Source organism: Lepidochelys olivacea (genome assembly GCF_965140295.1).
Source record: "Lepidochelys olivacea isolate rLepOli2 genome assembly, chromosome: 1".
Lineage (NCBI taxonomy): Eukaryota > Metazoa > Chordata > Testudines > Cheloniidae > Lepidochelys > Lepidochelys olivacea.
In genome coordinates this window covers 241,250,522-241,267,158 of record NC_140411.1, presented here as the reverse complement: position 1 = coordinate 241,267,158, position 16,637 = coordinate 241,250,522, and the positions used below count along the sequence as shown (strand labels likewise).

Genomic DNA, 16,637 nt, shown 5'->3' with positions numbered 1-16,637 from the left:
GACTTTTCCTAGCTTCAGGTTCCAGCAATTTTATCTTGTTACGCTTTTGACAACTAGATTGAAGAGTCCTCTGGTTAGTACCAGATACCTTCTTCCTGTGTAGGTACTCAGAGGCCATGATCAAGTTGCCACTGTAAGGTGTATCCTACAGTCCTGGAATAATTCTTGCAGCTCTTTACTAAATCCTCTGCAACTCTTCAATAATTGGATCAAATTTGGCATGCACAGGGTTTGGATGCACAGACCCTGTGATGCACTAGGTGGGGGCTTTTTATTCTGCTCCACCTCATAACAGGGGAACTAAAATGCTGGATTTGAGAAGCTAACTAACGCTCACACATTCAAAGGGGAAGAAGAGGCAGATATAATTTGGGGAGGGACTACTACTTCCTTTTCCATCCCCCTCTCCGCCCCCCCCCCCACACACTCTTAAAAACATGCTGGCAAGGTCTGCATTTTTAACTGAGGTGTGAATTTTTTTTTTAACTTAATAAAATTTTTAAAGTACAATGTACCCTCAATATATCCAGATGACACATGATGAAATGCCTATAATCTAGAAAATGACAATCTTAAGTACTTTTGGATTCTTACAGTGTATGTGTACATGTCACTTCTTATTCAATCCATAACTTCAAGCTATACCAAGGTAATAAATACATCCAGATTAAAACTGACAAAATTACATCTGATTAAAGGGAAAAAACGATACTTCTAAATCGTATTATTTTTGACAACACAGCGGGAAATCCAGGAGCGTGGTGAAGTAGCATGCAGAGAAATAGGTCATGGACATGTACAGCCTACATTTTCAGAAGGGGCTAGTGACATTGGGTCCCCAGTAGGAGACACCACCAAAGCCCGAGTCTCAGAAAGGGCTGAATACTCACCCACAGAAAAATTGGGCTCATTAAAGGGTCTCGGTTTGTAACCCCAACAGTAGAGGCATCCAAAATCATTAGCCACTTTTGAAAATTTAGATCATATTAGAAGATCTGAGCACCCATTCATTGGTGCCCACAGTCCTAGTTATGACATCATACCCCTGCTGATCATCAATGGCTTGTGTCACAGACCCCTGACCTCACTGACAGGACACTAAGTAAAGGGAGAGACTCTTGCTATTTATCACAGAGAGCACATGGGATTTATAGTGTGTCAAATACAGGCTGGGAAAAACAGTGAGGCAAATTCATCCTGGTTGGAACACCATTACATCAGTGGAATTACAAAGAGGATGAATTTGGTCTTCTGAACTATTTGGTGCCTGCTGTTTATGATTCTGTGTCTTTACTTTAGTAACATTGAATGGTTCTCATAATAGGAGATAAGATAGGAATCTAGAAACGACACAAAACTATGAGAAATGTAAAAGAGGTCATAATTTCAGGAACATAATTAACAAACTATTTTTTTCTGATTATTTTTAACTTAACTCCTCATTTATGTCCTATTCATCCTTCTGATTCTCATCTAAACTAAAATCCCTTTACACAGTGCTGGAAGTATAAAGTAGCCTTAAAGTGGGTGTAAACATAATTCATTTCCACTTTAAGGTCGTTTTACCCTGCCACAGAGGGGTAAAAGGGGTTTAGTATAAATGAGAATCAGGCCCTGTGTGGGTGTGAGAAGGGTAGCAACCCCTCCAAAACAGAAAGAGAAATGGGCAAAAGACCTGATTCAAAGCCTACTGAAATAAATGGAAGCACCCCCATTTCACTCCCACTTCAATAAGCACAATTGAATTAGCCATTATTCCATGGAAATTCTCATGCTTACAATTAGCAATAGCATATTCTGTCCATAGGCCTCCTGAAGAACTATGATGGGAAGAAAACATTCCCAATTAATTCCCTTTCATTTTAGTCCCTACAATTATATTTAAATTCTTTCCTAGTACAGGGCTTTGCTCTGGAGATCCATCCCCCACCACACACACAGCTTCACCATCTACTTAGATGGATCTAACAACATGTGTGGACTCATGGTAGTGAGTACATATGAAAAACAACAAGGTAGCTGCTACCTTGAAGATAAGACTATACCTCAGTACGGATGAAGCCTAAATCAGACTGTGCTCTAAATGTCTGCAAACTGTATAGGGTCTGGTTTTCTAGTACTGCAGTGTGGATACAGTTAATAAGAACAAATGTGAACCCCAAACTGTTAGACTGGGAATTCAGTATACAAGTTTGGAGTAGGGTCAGGATTTAAATATCCTAGAGATCAGTTTACCATGCCTGGGACTCTGAGGAAGGTCCACTCTCTTCATTGTTAAAGGAACAGCAACTTATTTTAAAGCCATTTACTTTGAAACCCCCTGTTTCAAATCTCTTGCTTCTCTTGGCATTTCTCCCTGTGTCAGTCAGAGCATTTCCAAATTGTAGCAAGTGTAGTGAAGAAAAGGGTTTCGTGCGGATCTGCTCTGCCTTTGGGATTTATCACAGGGAGCTGATTCAAAAGGTAGAGTTAAGATATTCACTGGAAAGGAACAATATCTGATTAGGGGAAAAGGAGGCAGATCTGCAGCCTTTATGAGGCACAAGTCCTATTATGAAATGAATAACTCTCCAGAACAAGCTTCCCACTGTGTGAGAAGATATAGAAAGAAGGCTGATTACCAGAAAACAGCTCCTGTCTTCATCTGAACTGGGCAGAGGTTTTTCCTTTTTTGATGAATGAGTTGGCATATTCAACTTATTTACAGCACAGTGCTCGTTATAACAGCAGGAGAAGACATGGGCCAGAAACCAGAATGAAATCCAACCTCATCTGATTCTTACACTCACTAAAAACAAATAAAAATCTTATTTGTGTTTAAATAAAAATGGAACATGGCTTCACTCCTAGCTTTGGGTTTGGTTCTTGAAAACCTGAGACATGGTCAACAAGGTTTTATAAAATCAAATCCACCCTTGGTTTTGGTATCTTTAACTATCAAGGAGGCTGAGATGGTACTTTAAAACTTTGAGAATACACAGCATGTTTTTGTTTTTGACTCCAGAAACACATTCCAAAGTATAATGGTCAGGATCTCTGTGCTGTGGAGAGGGATGAGAAAAAGAAACTCTTCTTGATGATCATTCAGCACATTTGTAATACATAATTCTTAGGAGAGCATGGTTGTGTTGATCCAGCCGTGTCTGATTCCTGAGCATGACTGAGCCAGGTCAGCATTCAGATAGGAAGGTTCCAAGAAAAATGGAGTCTGTGGAAGACATACACATCTTTTGGGTATCAAATTGTTGCTTATAGACTACAACCAGATTACTGTACCAATGGGAGAAAACCAGAGTTTCTATTAACTCAGTAGGTAGCCTCACTTCTTTTCAGTTCAGAGGTCTGGGCTCCAGGTCTTGCTGAAATGGATTTCTTAGAAATAAGGATCATCTCTGGTTTAATCTTTAATTTAAAAACAAATCCTGAGCCCAGAATGTGCCACACTATTTGATGTGCAAGCCTCAGAAGCCTATAGCCAGCCTATCTTGGGGGAAATCTATAAATGGGGGTTAGGGGGTGCAGTATTACTCTTGCACGGTCATGGGAGCTGCCCTAGATATATACTGAACATACCATGTATAGTCCTTTGTGAATTGTCCCTCCATGCTGGAGTCATGAGTATGAAGGATAGGAAGACACTTTCCTTGTGAGTAGGTTATTCCATAAGTGACTTCTGCAGGGTCTCTAGCACTTTGCTTTGAAGTAGTTAATAGTGGCCACTGCTAGACAAGAAGCTAAATGATGGTTCATTGGTCTGATCCAGTACGGCAATCCCTGTATTCCTATTCCTGCTACATGAAGAGGAAGGTAATTGAGGAAGAGGTAGCGATACAATTCTATACACCTCAGAATTCTTTGATCTCTATCAGTCTGGGGTCAGACCAGGTTATAGATCTGGAACTGGATTACTATTGATGGGAGACAATCTCCTTCTAGTAATGAACACGAGTAAGATGTCCATACAGATTCCATTAACTCTCTGTAAATAGATTCTGATGCCACTGATAAGGTACTGTTGGTTCAGGTAGAACTGCGGGCTCTTAGCAAAATCGTTCTACAGTGGGTTTGCTCCTTCCTCTGATCCCAGAGAGTAATGCTGGGCTCTTAAGTGTGGCTCTGCTTCAAGAGTCACTCTAAAACTGGCAGCATGAGTGTCATGTTCGTTGTTTCATATCAAATTTGCTTAATTTACAAATAAAAAGATGTTTCTCCTACTTGCCAGCCCTGCAAACTCAATATGGAAATCAACAAACAAGCTGAATTCTATCTTTCTGGTGCAGCATTACAAGTAACAAAAGATTCTTTAGACCAAATTATGCTTTCGCTGATACCCCAGTGAATTTAGTGGAATTGCACAGGGGTATATAACGGCTTAATTTGAAGGCATGGCGTATAGCTGTCACAGCACAAGAAAACCAGCTTGATTATCGGATCTCAGGCTGAATTTCAGGGCTGGCAGTTAGGAAACCCATCCCAATCATTTCACTTGTAAGATGAGCAAATTTAAACAGACAACAACATGGAGCCGAGGATGACGTTTTTCCGGACTGAATTTCAGAGCAGGGCTGCACTGAGACCAGTTCCAGTCTGTTCAGGGCTTTTACCTTCAAAGAGTGCTTCTCAGCTTATATAATGTAAAGGCAGTTAATGGCTTGTCTTCACTGCAAAGTTAACTTGAGTTATAACTCGAGTGTGGTTGTACTTGTAACTCAGGTTGGCTAGTCTGTCAGGGAGTGTAGGCTAAAGCTTGAGTTAGCACAACTCACTCACGACAGCTCTGCCGCATGGACCCAGGCTAGTGCCACTTGAATGCTGCTAGTTTAGTCCTCCAGCTTTTTCCTGTGATTCCCCCCATGTGCCCAAGCGGGACAGAGACGTTCTACCACAATTCACTGGGAAAGAAATCATACTGCATCACAGCTTGCAGCATTGTAAAGAACCATGCGATATGCCCTCAGAAGTTTCAGTGCCATACGAGTGAGTGGAGCATCAGCGTGGACACAGCAGATTGAGTGTTGTTTGGCAGTGTGACTGCTCTCATTTGAGCTAGTTAAACTCCAGAGGATTAATTCAAGTGTAGATAACACAAGTTCATGCTGCAGCGAAGACATACCCTAAGACTGACTAGGAAGTGCTTGCTAAAATATCTTATGTTTCACTATACCTCATCCAGCAGCAAATGCTTACCCAAAGGGGTTTTTGTAATTCATACTCTTTGGTGGTCTATAGAGCAAAACTTCGGGGCAAGAGACATTTATTTTGTTAAGCATTTAATTATTTTTGTTTTGTGTTTTAGTTTTATGTAATTACAGTGCTTAGCTGACGTGACAATAACCACTTTGGAAATTGATTAAATATATATATGTGCTTGCTCAAAATATGCTTCAATGACACTGGCTGCTGCACAGCCATGTCGAAATGTGCAGGGTGCACACCTGCAAGTGTGTGAATATGAGCTCTCAGGAGATTAGTTTCACATGTTAAGGATCTTAAGTGCCAAGGGAATGAGGCTGAGTCAACAACTGCTTGAGCTGGGCACTGATGAAGGCAGGTTTTCCCATCCTCCAGTCCAGTCTCCCAGTTGAGGGCTAACAGCACAGAAGACACCTCACCCCTCTTGAGTTATATATAGTTAGAAAATGCTGCATACTGTGTCAGGTCCCAGCCAAGAATAAAAATAAATGGACCTTGCACGTGCTGTTCATTTGGGATCTGTCATAGTGTTTACATGTTTGTGTGCATATGGGTATGCAAATACACGAGGGCATGTATTTGGTGGACACAGGTATGTGTGTGCATGCCTGAAAAGCTCCACGTTTCTTTGTGATTTGCTATTTATGTCCTTGTGTAGCTCTGCAGAAAAATACATTCACCATCCTATTTGTAAATAAGAGTTGGAACTTCTACTACAGGCAAAGAACAAAGGCTAGGCCCCAGTTCCATGGGTCCATGTGCACACCAGTTCCAGTTGGGTATTTGAGATTGGAGACTCCAAACCAGTCAAGGTTAGAGGTTGGTTTGAGATTTCTGAATGCAGCTATGACAAGCATATGTGACTATCAGGAGGAAGAAGGGTTGATGTGTATTAATTCTTCTGACCTGTGCTCTGTTCTCCCTACAGCGTGAGTGCATCTCTATTCATGTTGGCCAGGCTGGAGTTCAGATTGGCAATGCATGCTGGGAACTTTTCTGTCTGGAACATGGCATTCAGCCAGATGGCACCTTCAAGAATCAGTCCAACAAGGTCAACGATGATGACTCCTTTGCCACATTTTTCAGAGAGACAGGCACAGGAAAACATGTGCCACGGGCTATTATGGTAGACTTGGAGCAAACTGTAGTAGGTCAGTATAGAATTAACAATGGAAAATGGAAAAGATTCTACTCTTATGTGGGTCAGGGTTGGGGTCTAGCTGTCTCCAGCATATTGGTGGGGCAATCCCTTCTTTGCATTTCAATATGACCCCATAACTCGGATAAAACTAACCTATTTCAGGCTTTTAATGTCCAGCAGTTATAAACACTCATCTCTCAAAGGAAATTAAGTCTACTGATGGGAGAAGGGGAGAACACTGACTACACTTTCCCATAAGTGCCCCACCTTGCTATCAGCTCAGTCAGAAGGTTATCATTGCTAAGTATGGCTAAGTGTACCTCTCCTCATAAGATCCTCTAACTCTGATCTTGTTTGGGGTGATATTTTCCTTTGCCATTTGGGCGTTGTTCAGATTGGAGACAAGAGAAGCTGCTGCTGGTGGAAGGTGTTTCCTGAGAATTTCCCATCCCTTTTATCTGCAAGTCTCTTCTCTTGTCTAATGACTTGCCCTCTGGTCAGGTGATTTCATCCCTGGCCAAGCACAAGTCATTCCTTAAATTGGCTAACTCTGCTAAGAGAAAGAGACTGGTTTATAAAGCAACATTCACTTCTCCCTTCAGAACTTAGAGAGCATCATCTCTGTGACACACCTTCATTTTTGTACAAACTCAAGGATATTTCTAACACCCTGCTCTCCCATGTCACGTGCCTGCCAACAAACAGCACTGCCAATTAACAACTGTTTGGAGTGTTCAACAAAAATCATCAAAATTGGAGTATGTCCATTCAAGGCTTGTTATGGTTTCTCTTTCTTGGACAGATGAAGTGCGGACTGGCACTTACCGGAAGCTTTTCCATCCAGAACAGCTGATCACTGGAAAGGAGGATGCAGCTAATAACTATGCCCGTGGTCACTATACCATTGGCAAAGACAGAATTGACTTGGCATTAGATCGTATCCGTAAACTGGTAAGTGATAGTACATCAGAAACAAAATTTGGGGTTGGTGGCAGAAGTAGATGAATAGAACATATATGTCAATTGGAAGCTCTTGTTTTGCTCCCAATAGTGTCATTGGTTCGTAGTAGAGACTGATTGTATTGTAGGTCAGATTGGATGGTAGGTCAGTTCCCAGAGGGACGGAAGATTCAGACAGAAGCCTAAAATGTAGGTTCCTGCAGCTTAAATACTTTACATTTGTCACTGTAACAGCAAACTAGAAGTGATACCTATGGAGCTTACACCATTATGTGAGAGGGTGTTACCGAGTCCTTTCCCAGGAAGGCCTGGTGTGATCTCCGTGCTGTGTTACACACGTCCCGGCATCAATCTCAGGATGTGCTCAAGGAAGTCTCAGAGATTTAGACTGATTCCTTTTGTTCTCTGTTTGGCTTTTCAGACCGATGCCTGTTCTGGGCTACAGGGATTCCTGATTTTCCACAGCTTTGGTGGGGGCACTGGCTCTGGCTTCACCTCCTTGTTGATGGAACGCCTCTCCCTGGATTATGGCAAGAAGTCCAAACTGGAGTTTGCCATCTACCCAGCCCCTCAAGTCTCCACTGCCGTAGTGGAGCCGTACAACTCCATCCTGACCACCCACACCACCCTGGAGCATTCAGACTGCGCCTTCATGGTGGACAACGAGGCCATCTATGACATCTGCCGTCGCAACTTGGACATTGAGCGCCCCACTTACACCAACCTTAACCGTCTCATCAGCCAGATAGTCTCATCAATCACTGCCTCTCTGCGCTTCGATGGTGCCCTCAATGTGGATCTGACAGAGTTTCAGACCAACCTGGTGCCCTACCCTCGCATCCACTTCCCCCTGATGACATATGCACCCATTATCTCCTCCGAGAGAGCCTACCACGAACAGCTGTCAGTGGCAGAAATCACCAGTTCCTGCTTTGAACCCAACAACCAGATGGTGAAGTGTGATCCACGTCATGGAAAATACATGGCCTGCTGCATGCTGTACCGTGGTGACGTGGTTCCCAAAGATGTCAACGTAGCTATTGCTGCCATCAAGACCAAGAGAACTATCCAGTTTGTGGACTGGTGTCCAACAGGCTTCAAGGTGAGAGGGACAAAGACACACTGGTACTGTGTATTAAGGGATATTGCCAAGTAGTCCATCCCAAATTGTGATTTCAACTCTTGAACATTTTCCATTTGTGAGAAAAGGGAATGGTTAGAAGTGAGTGTGTGTGTAATCTTCAGTTAGTCCTTTGGAGAATGGACATGGACTGTTTACACATGTCCTATTTGCATATCCTACTTACACAGCCTCTTAAGCAGTCACGTAGCTGGCAGTCTGGCAAATGTCAACTCTATGAGAGTTAAAGTGTTTAGCAGATGGGGAGATTGTTCTCTAGACTAGTAATATATTTTGTTAAAAACGAGAATAAATTCTGGTAAATTAAACATTAGGAGCATTTCTCTGTGAAAATTCTTTTTTTTAAAAGAGCCTCCAGTTTCACATAATTCTCCACACATTCTATGCTCCCCTTACTGCCTATGTAGCAGCACTGACCGGCCTGATTTCCAGAGCAAAGCTGTCAAAAGCAATAGATGGAAAAATGTATCTATTTTTCTCATACGTATTAATGGGCTTTAAATTTGAAGATTTGTAGATGGCAAATACTTTCTGTATTAGTTCATCGAAAATACTTTCTGTATTAGTTCATCCGGAATAGCTGTGAGTTCAGTAAGCAACAGCAGCAGTTAAAAAAAGGAAGTAAGATGCTGGTGTTCATTAAAAGGAAAAAGATAAAGATGATTGTAGTGATGATAACAATGTCTCTGTGCTCCCTGATCTCATGTCCAGTTTTGGTTGCTCTCCCTTGTTTTCTCATGGGTTATCACTGAGAAATGAATAGTCCAAAAAGGGCAACATGGATGACCTTTGCCATTATGGTAATTTAATACTGTGGTTTCAGCCCCCTAACCCCTCTCTTGCCAACCACGTCTTAGGCTACTCCAACTTTTCCACCATATTTATTTGACTTTTGTTGTCTCTCTGGATCCTTCTTTTCTCCCTCACTTTTTCGTGCATCTTTCTTGTTCTTATTACCAGGTTGGAATCAATTACCAGCCTCCCACAATAACACCTGGAGGAGACCTGGCCCAAGTGGAACGTGCCGTCTGCATGCTAAGCAACACCACAGCCATCGCTGAGGCCTGGGCAAGGTTGGACCACAAGTTTGATCTGATGTATGCCAAGAGGGCATTTGTGCACTGGTATGTTGGTGAAGGCATGGAGGAAGGGGAGTTTGTAGAGGCCCGAGAGGACTTGTCTGCACTGGAGAAGGACTATGACGAAGTGGGAACAAACTCATTTGGAGAAGAAAATGACGGGGAGGAATTTTGAAATACACGTTGCCCCTTGCTGCACGCAGGATTGTCTTTGTGTCTCTTTATTGCATGTGTCTGCATTTCTGTTTGTTTTATACACACAACAGTTCTCATAGACTGAATATTACGAGGTCTATGTTCCAAGAATGCTCTTTCCTACCCCTCAAATCACAGGACAATGATGATATGAGATATGTCCACCTGCTCCTAAATCATAATTCCTAGGAAGACAACAAACCTTAGATACTATGCCAATGCACCCTGGGAGAAAGTTTCTTTTTGAGCCGAGTCCCACTGTATTATAATATAATATTTACTATATTTTACTAATCTAAGGATTCACTCATGCATCTCCAATATCATTATTTGACAAGTTTTATTTGTAATATTTGCTTTAAAATGCTATATACAGTTGTGGCAGTGAGACTGTGAAAAGACAGAGGATTGCTATTGCAGGAACCAATGTTACTGAGCAGCAATGCTTATCCATAGGTTCAAATTAGTTGGAAGATAAGTCAATAAAGCCTTCCTAGTTTACAATGCTATGAGACCCCTCATACTATTTCCTGCTCTTTCAAACATTTGATGTAGGACTCCTTGTTGTAGCTTTCTGAAAACTTTGTAAATGCCTCGGATAGGGCTTTTGCAAATGACAAAAGGTCTGATTTCTCCTTTATATTAAGTGCTCTTTATACTGTTTTTGTGCTGTAAAGGGCCTTAAAGTTAGATTTATCCTCCCTTTTGGATCCCTTATTACACTAGAGCATAAAAAATAGCCTTAATGTAAAGAAGAATCATGCCCATGATTTTTAAATGTTCACGTATTCGTTATTATCAACGTTAAAAAAATATGTCTGACACTAGTCTTCATTCATGATCATTTACATGCAAAATAATAAAAGCGGTTTAACCTGATGGAGTCAAAGCAAGATGGCGTTTACAAAGGGGAAGCCACACTTCTCTAACCTAAGCAGATTAACTGAAAAAGTTGGATAGTAAATAAACAACTATTAAAACAAATAAATAACGAGTTTTTAATCATGACATTGTCACTTCCCTCACGATCAACGGATAGAAAACAGAGATGTAGAAAGAGATTAATAGTGAAAGGCTTCAGGATATATTTTTAGAAATCATGCACAAAAACATTAAGGTTGCAAAGTTGACCACTCCAAAGTTAAGAAATGCCATAATTAAGATGGCCTGTGCTACCTGAATTCATCCCCCTTTGTCCATATGCATTATGATACTGTCTTTAATTACATGATCACATCCTATTTTTCCCACAGGGCCCCTGCCTCATTCACTGCACAGGATGGACAGTACTCACTTAATGAGCAGTGTGACTGGGTCAGGCCAGATGGCTACAGGAGAAGGCAGATATATTAGCCCCAGGTTAAGTAGGTCCCTTTTCCCTGGGTAAGGTAACAGGGAAGGTTCCAGAACAATCAGGAACTTTCTGGAAACAATTAAGGCAGACAGGCTGATTAGAACACCTGCAGCCAATCAAGAAGCTGCCAGAATCAATTAAGACAGGCAGGGTGATCAGGGCACGTAGGTTTAAAAAAGTAACTTCAGTTTGTGGTGTGCGTGTGGGGAGCTGGGAGCAAGAGGTGCAAGAAGCTGAGAGTGAGCAGGCGTACTACTAGAAGACTGAGAAGTACAAGCTTTATCAGACATCAGGAGGAAGGTCCTGCAGTGAGAATAAAGAAGATGTTGGGAGGAGACCATGGGGGAGTAGCCCAGGGAATTGTAGCTGTCATGCAGCTGTTACAGGAGTTGCCATAGACAGCTGCAATCCACAGGGCCCTGGGCTGGAACCCAGAGTAGAGGGTGGGCCCGGGTTCCCCCCATTCCTCCATTCCCCCAACTCCCTACTTGATACCGGAGGAATTGACCTGGACTGTGGGTTCCACCAGAGGGGAAGGTTTCTGGCCTGTTCCCCGATCCACTAGGTGGATCAGCAGAGACTGCGGGGATTGTTCTTCTTCCTTTTCCCCATGCTGGCCAGTGATGAGGCTAACTGAGTGAACGGCAGATTTGAGCCATGAAAGTGGCCAAACTGAGGACTGCCATGAACCTCTGAGGTGAGAAAATCTGCCAATAAGCGCAGGACCCACCAAGGCAGAGGAGGAACTTTGTCACAGCAGCTATTCAATATTTTGTTTTCTCTTAATTTTTTAATGTGTGGTCCCTGGCCTTATTTACTTAACAATATTAAACCCCCTTCTGATGACAGAATCATTCATTTCTTCATGGGTTTTTCTCATGCACTTATCATTGTAGTATCAAAGTGCTTCACACATTAAATTATTTTCACAACAACTGTGTGAATTGAAGGGATGGCATAATCCCTATTTTACAGATAGGAAACTGAGGCACAGAGTGATTAAGCCAAAAGTTTCCACTAATTTTGGAAGTCCAATTTGAGATGACCAGGACCTGATTCTTCAGAGGACTTATCATTATACAGACCTTTATATGTTCAAAGCACAGCTCCCACTACTTCAGTTGTAGCTCTGAATGCTCAGCACATCTGCAGATCAGACCTCAGGATATCAAGCTGGGCACCCTGAAAATGAGGAACACACAGTTAGTGGCCACCTGTGAAAAGTTTGGTTTAAGTGACTTGCCCAGAGTCACATAGGAACTTTGTGGCAGAGGCAAGGATAGAATCCAATTCTCCAGGGCAGCATTCAACTACCTTAACCATGAGACTGTCCTTTCTCTTCCTGCAGTTCCTTGTCACATTCACTACAGACCTTCTAACTCCTGATACAAATTAGGAAGGGTCCTATAGACAAAGTGTCCTTTACTACACGACCCTGATTCATCCCCAGAGCAGTTCTATTCTTCAGTGCACTGAATGAGGGAGAGGATTTTATGCCCTGGTTGGTAGGTAAAATATAAGCTGGAAAGCTGGATGTGGTCCCCGGGCCACCAGTTGCCCATTCCTGATTCAGGGCTTGTCTCCATTTACCGTGGATTGATGCTGTGGCGATCGATCCACCGGGGATTGATTTAGCAGGTCTAATGAAGACCCACTAAATTGACTGGTGATCGCTCTCCCATCGATTACGATACTCAACCGGAACGAGAAACATAAGATAAGTCGAAGGGAGAGTTTCTCCCATCTATCCAGCATGGTGTAGACACTGCAATAAGTCGACCTACGGTACGTTGACTCCAGCTATGTTATTCACGTAGCTGGAGTTGCGTAACTTAGGTCGACTTAACCCTGTAGTGTAGACCTGCCCTTGATTGACCTACAAGAGAATAGCATGCATTTGGACAACAGAGAAGTTTATCAGCCTTTCATGAGATAAATATGTAGTTTACCAGTGCCCTCATGCTAGCATATAATAATCCTGCAGCCAAAAGTAAAGTGAAAGTTCAGTAGGTTCAGGGGCTATACTGGGCCAAGATCAGGAGGACTTAAAAGGCTGTATATTATACAAGCAAGGTACTTTCAAATTCAGAGTGCTGACACTCCCAAACAGAGAAAAAGGTTTTAGCCGTTGTTTGGGTATGTGGACAAAAATGACACTTTGAGACTGCATTTGGTTTTATTACAGATAGTAAACCACTCAAGATTATATATCCACCAAAATCAAAATCCTTTGCCAGAAGTCACAGATGGGAATTAAGGCTGTTGCAATATTGATTCAAAATTTTATCCCAACAGAGTATATGCATCAGTGCAGCTGATGCATTATCAAGGCTATCCCCTCTAGAGCAAATAAAATTTGTAATCCGGCAGCAGAATATGTCTATTTTATAATTTACGCTGTTGTTCCCCACATTTTTCCTCCTTAAGGGGTAGAGGCAGCTTCTGAAAGAGATCCAGACATTATCCACCTTAGACACATTAAGGAGTCATTAAAGTGAACTTGTATACTGGTGCCCAAAGAGCTTTGCAAACAGACATTGAAAATTAGCACATGAAGAGCTACCAGTGTTGTGTGGATGAAACCACACTGGAGAATGTTGATGGCCAAGTGTAGACACACAAGCAGAACCCACATCTGCTGCATGTCCATCCTGTCAATTATTGGGCCTTTGGCCAAGGCAAAACTTATATCCAGTACACAAATATCATTAATACCCTGTTGCCATGGTGGGCCATTTGTTGGTTCTTGTTGATTATTGTTCACAGTGGCAGGAACAACAAGGAGTCCAGTGGCACCTTAAAGACTAACAGATTTATTTGAGCATAAGCTTTCATGGGTAAAAACCCCACTTCTTCAGATGCATGGAGTGAAAATTACAGATGCAGACATAAATATACTGACACATAAAGAGAAGGGAGTTACCTCACAAGTGGAGAACCAGTGTTGACAGGGCCAGTTCGATCAGGGCCAATAATAGATGAGGAGGTGTCCATTCCTGGAGAGGTAAAGCTGCTTTTGTAATGAGCCAGCCACTCCCAGTCCCTATTCAAGCCCAAATTAATGGTGTTAAATTTGCAAATGAATTTTAGTTCTGCTGTTTCTCTTTGAAGTCTGTTTCTGAAGTTTTTTTGTTCAAGTATACTGTCAAGGTTCCTTCCCCACTCTGAACTCTAGGGTACACATGTGGGGACCTGCATGAAAGACCCCCTAAGCTTATTCTTACAAGCTTAGGTTAAAAGCTGCCACCACCAAAGTGTTACACAAAGAACAGGGGAAGCACCCACTTGGAAACGTCTCCCTCCCCAAAATATCCCCCCAAGCACTACACCCCCTTTCCTGGGGAAGGCTTGATAAAAATCCTCACCAATTTGCATTGGTGAACACAGACTCAAACCCTTGGATCTTAAGAACAATGAAAAAGCAATCAGGTTCTTAAAAGAGAATTTTAACTAAAGAAAAAGTAAAAGAATCACCTCTGTAAAATCAGGATGGTAAATACGTTACAGGGTAATCAGATTCAACACACAGAGAATCCCTCTAGGCTAAACCTTAAGTTACAAAAAGACACAAAAACAGGAATCTACATTCCATTCAGCACAACTTATTTTATCAGCCATTTAAACAAAACAGAATCTAACTCATATCTAACTAGATTGCTTATTAACTCTTTACAGGAGTTCTGACCTGCATTCCTGCTCTGGTTCCGCCAAAAGCATCACACAGACAGAGAGAGATCCTTTGTTTCCCCCCCACTCCAGCTTTGGTCATTTTGGTCAGGTGCCAGCGAGATTATCTTAGCTTCTTAACTCTTTACAGGTGAAAGGGTTTTCCTCTGGCCAGGAGGGATTTAAAGGTGTTTACCCTTCCCGTTATATTTATGACATATACGTTCAAATCTGTTATAGAATGTCCAGGAAGATTGAAGCGTTCTCCTACTGGCTTTTGTACGTTACCATTCCTGATGTCCGATTTGTGTCCATTTATTCTTTTACGTAGGGACTGTCCGGTTTGGCCAATGTACATGGCAGAGGGACTTTAAGGTGCCACCGGACTTCTTGTTGGTTTGTGGATACAGACTAACATGGCTATCCCCTGATACTTGTCAGGAGCAGGAAGTGTCCATAGTGAAAAGGCTACAACCATCACCATTCTTAATAGCTTTGAGAACATAGTGGAAAGATATGGGATATCTAAACTCTTTTTCAGTGATAATGATTCTTAATTTTTGTCCAAGGAATTTTGGTATTTGTTACTGGATAATAGTATTTTGCATGGTGTGACACCTCATTTGTCTCAAGCCAATGGGATGGGTGTCAAAATAGAACACTTTGCAAAGTACTTAGAATAGTGCTTAGAAAAGGATCCAAAAAATGAATGCTCACATTTTTTGGCATCTCATCATGCATCCTATACAATCATTGGGAAAAACCCAGCAGAGCTACACTTTGTTAGGAGATTCCATACCAAAATACCAGGAGTCTCAACTGGTTTAACAGAACAGGACTGTATTGAACAAGAAAGAGACCACAAAAGAAACAACAGTGGAAATTTTGAGACCAAGAATACATTAATCACAGATGACAAGTGTCATAGTACCTTGTATGTGACTGCAATTGAGACAGCCAATCTCAGGTCAGACTGTCAGAAAAGAGGGCGGACACCCCAAACTGGTGGTATATTCTGTAATTAGATTTCATCAAACCAGTAATAAACGGGCACTCCTAGACTATGTATTAGTCTAACCATGGAGCCAGAGACAATCCCCTTAAGCTCTCCAGCCCCTTTTTGCCACCCACACAAACTGGACTTTATGATGAAAGGTTATTAAAATTGAAATCACCACACATTAGGTTCTTCCAACCCCAAAGGATTGATCACTTACACCAGGTCAGTGGATGCTTTGGATCACACACCAAAAACAACACTGATAACCAATTTCTTTAGTAAACTAAAGATTTATTAGCTAAGAAAAAGAAATGAGAGTTATGTATATTACCTGCTTTTAACCTTTCAATAACAGGTGAGTCAAAGTTTGTAAGTCCATAAAGATAACAGAGATGGGTTTCTGCTTAGTTCTCCATAAATGTCTCAGGACTGCCCAAAATGGCTTTGGGGACCTCTGCTCTGTATCTGGGATGCCCTCTGACAGCATCAAAATAGATCAGAGAGCTAAAGGATCATTTCCAGAATCCAGTATTTTATAGATCCTTCCCACAGAAGATAAGCCTAAAATAGTTTGGCAGGTGTTCCTAGCACAGCATAGGCTCTCGTTTTGTTGACTCAACACAGACAAAGTTTGCAGATCTCCCCTTGTCCTACACAATGACCCATCCTTTGAAGTTAACACCCATCTCATCTAAAGTTCTAAGGCTTCAGTCATGGTTGATGGGCCATCCAATTACAGAGACATACAAAGGGAGGAAGTGTTGCCTTATATATTAAAAATGTATACACTTGGACTGAGGTTGTCAAGGTTCCTTCCCCACTCTGAATGCTAGGGTACAGATGTGGGGACCTGCATGAAAACCTCCTAAGCTTATCTTTACCAGCTTAGGTCAAAACTTCCCCAAGGT

The 16,637-nt window shown here is 41.9% G+C and overlaps 2 protein-coding genes across 2 annotated transcripts in view; both read left to right on the top strand.

The window, feature by feature from the left end:
• PEX26 (peroxisomal biogenesis factor 26) overlaps positions 1-6,186 on the top strand; it is a 30,227-nt gene extending 24,041 nt beyond the window's left edge. The window contains exon 6 of the transcript XR_014710032.1: positions 6,122-6,186. The gene's annotated coding sequence lies outside the window, so the exon portion shown is untranslated. The remainder of the gene's footprint in view (positions 1-6,121) is intronic.
• A 4-nt stretch (positions 6,187-6,190) lies between these two features.
• On the top strand, positions 6,191-9,951 carry LOC311515028 (tubulin alpha-8 chain-like). The gene is made up of 4 exons (XM_084617852.1): positions 6,191-6,344; positions 7,137-7,285; positions 7,716-8,396; positions 9,396-9,951. Exons 1-4 carry the CDS (start codon positions 6,317-6,319, stop codon positions 9,687-9,689), a joined length of 1,152 nt encoding a protein of 383 aa, XP_084473978.1. The 5' UTR covers positions 6,191-6,316; the 3' UTR covers positions 9,690-9,951.
• Positions 9,952-16,637: the final 6,686 nt, after the last annotated feature.

What these genes read in the sequence shown, in the direction of transcription:
- LOC311515028 (XM_084617852.1), top strand. Translation starts at nt 6,317, where the DNA reads ATGGTAGACTTGGAGCAAACTGTAGTAG. An exon ending in TAGATCGTATCCGTAAACTG is followed by an intron (nt 7,286 to 7,715) that starts GTAAGTGATAGT and finishes TTGGCTTTTCAG; the next exon opens with ACCGATGCCTGTTCTGGGCT. An exon ending in GGTGTCCAACAGGCTTCAAG is followed by an intron (nt 8,397 to 9,395) that starts GTGAGAGGGACA and finishes TCTTATTACCAG; the next exon opens with GTTGGAATCAATTACCAGCC.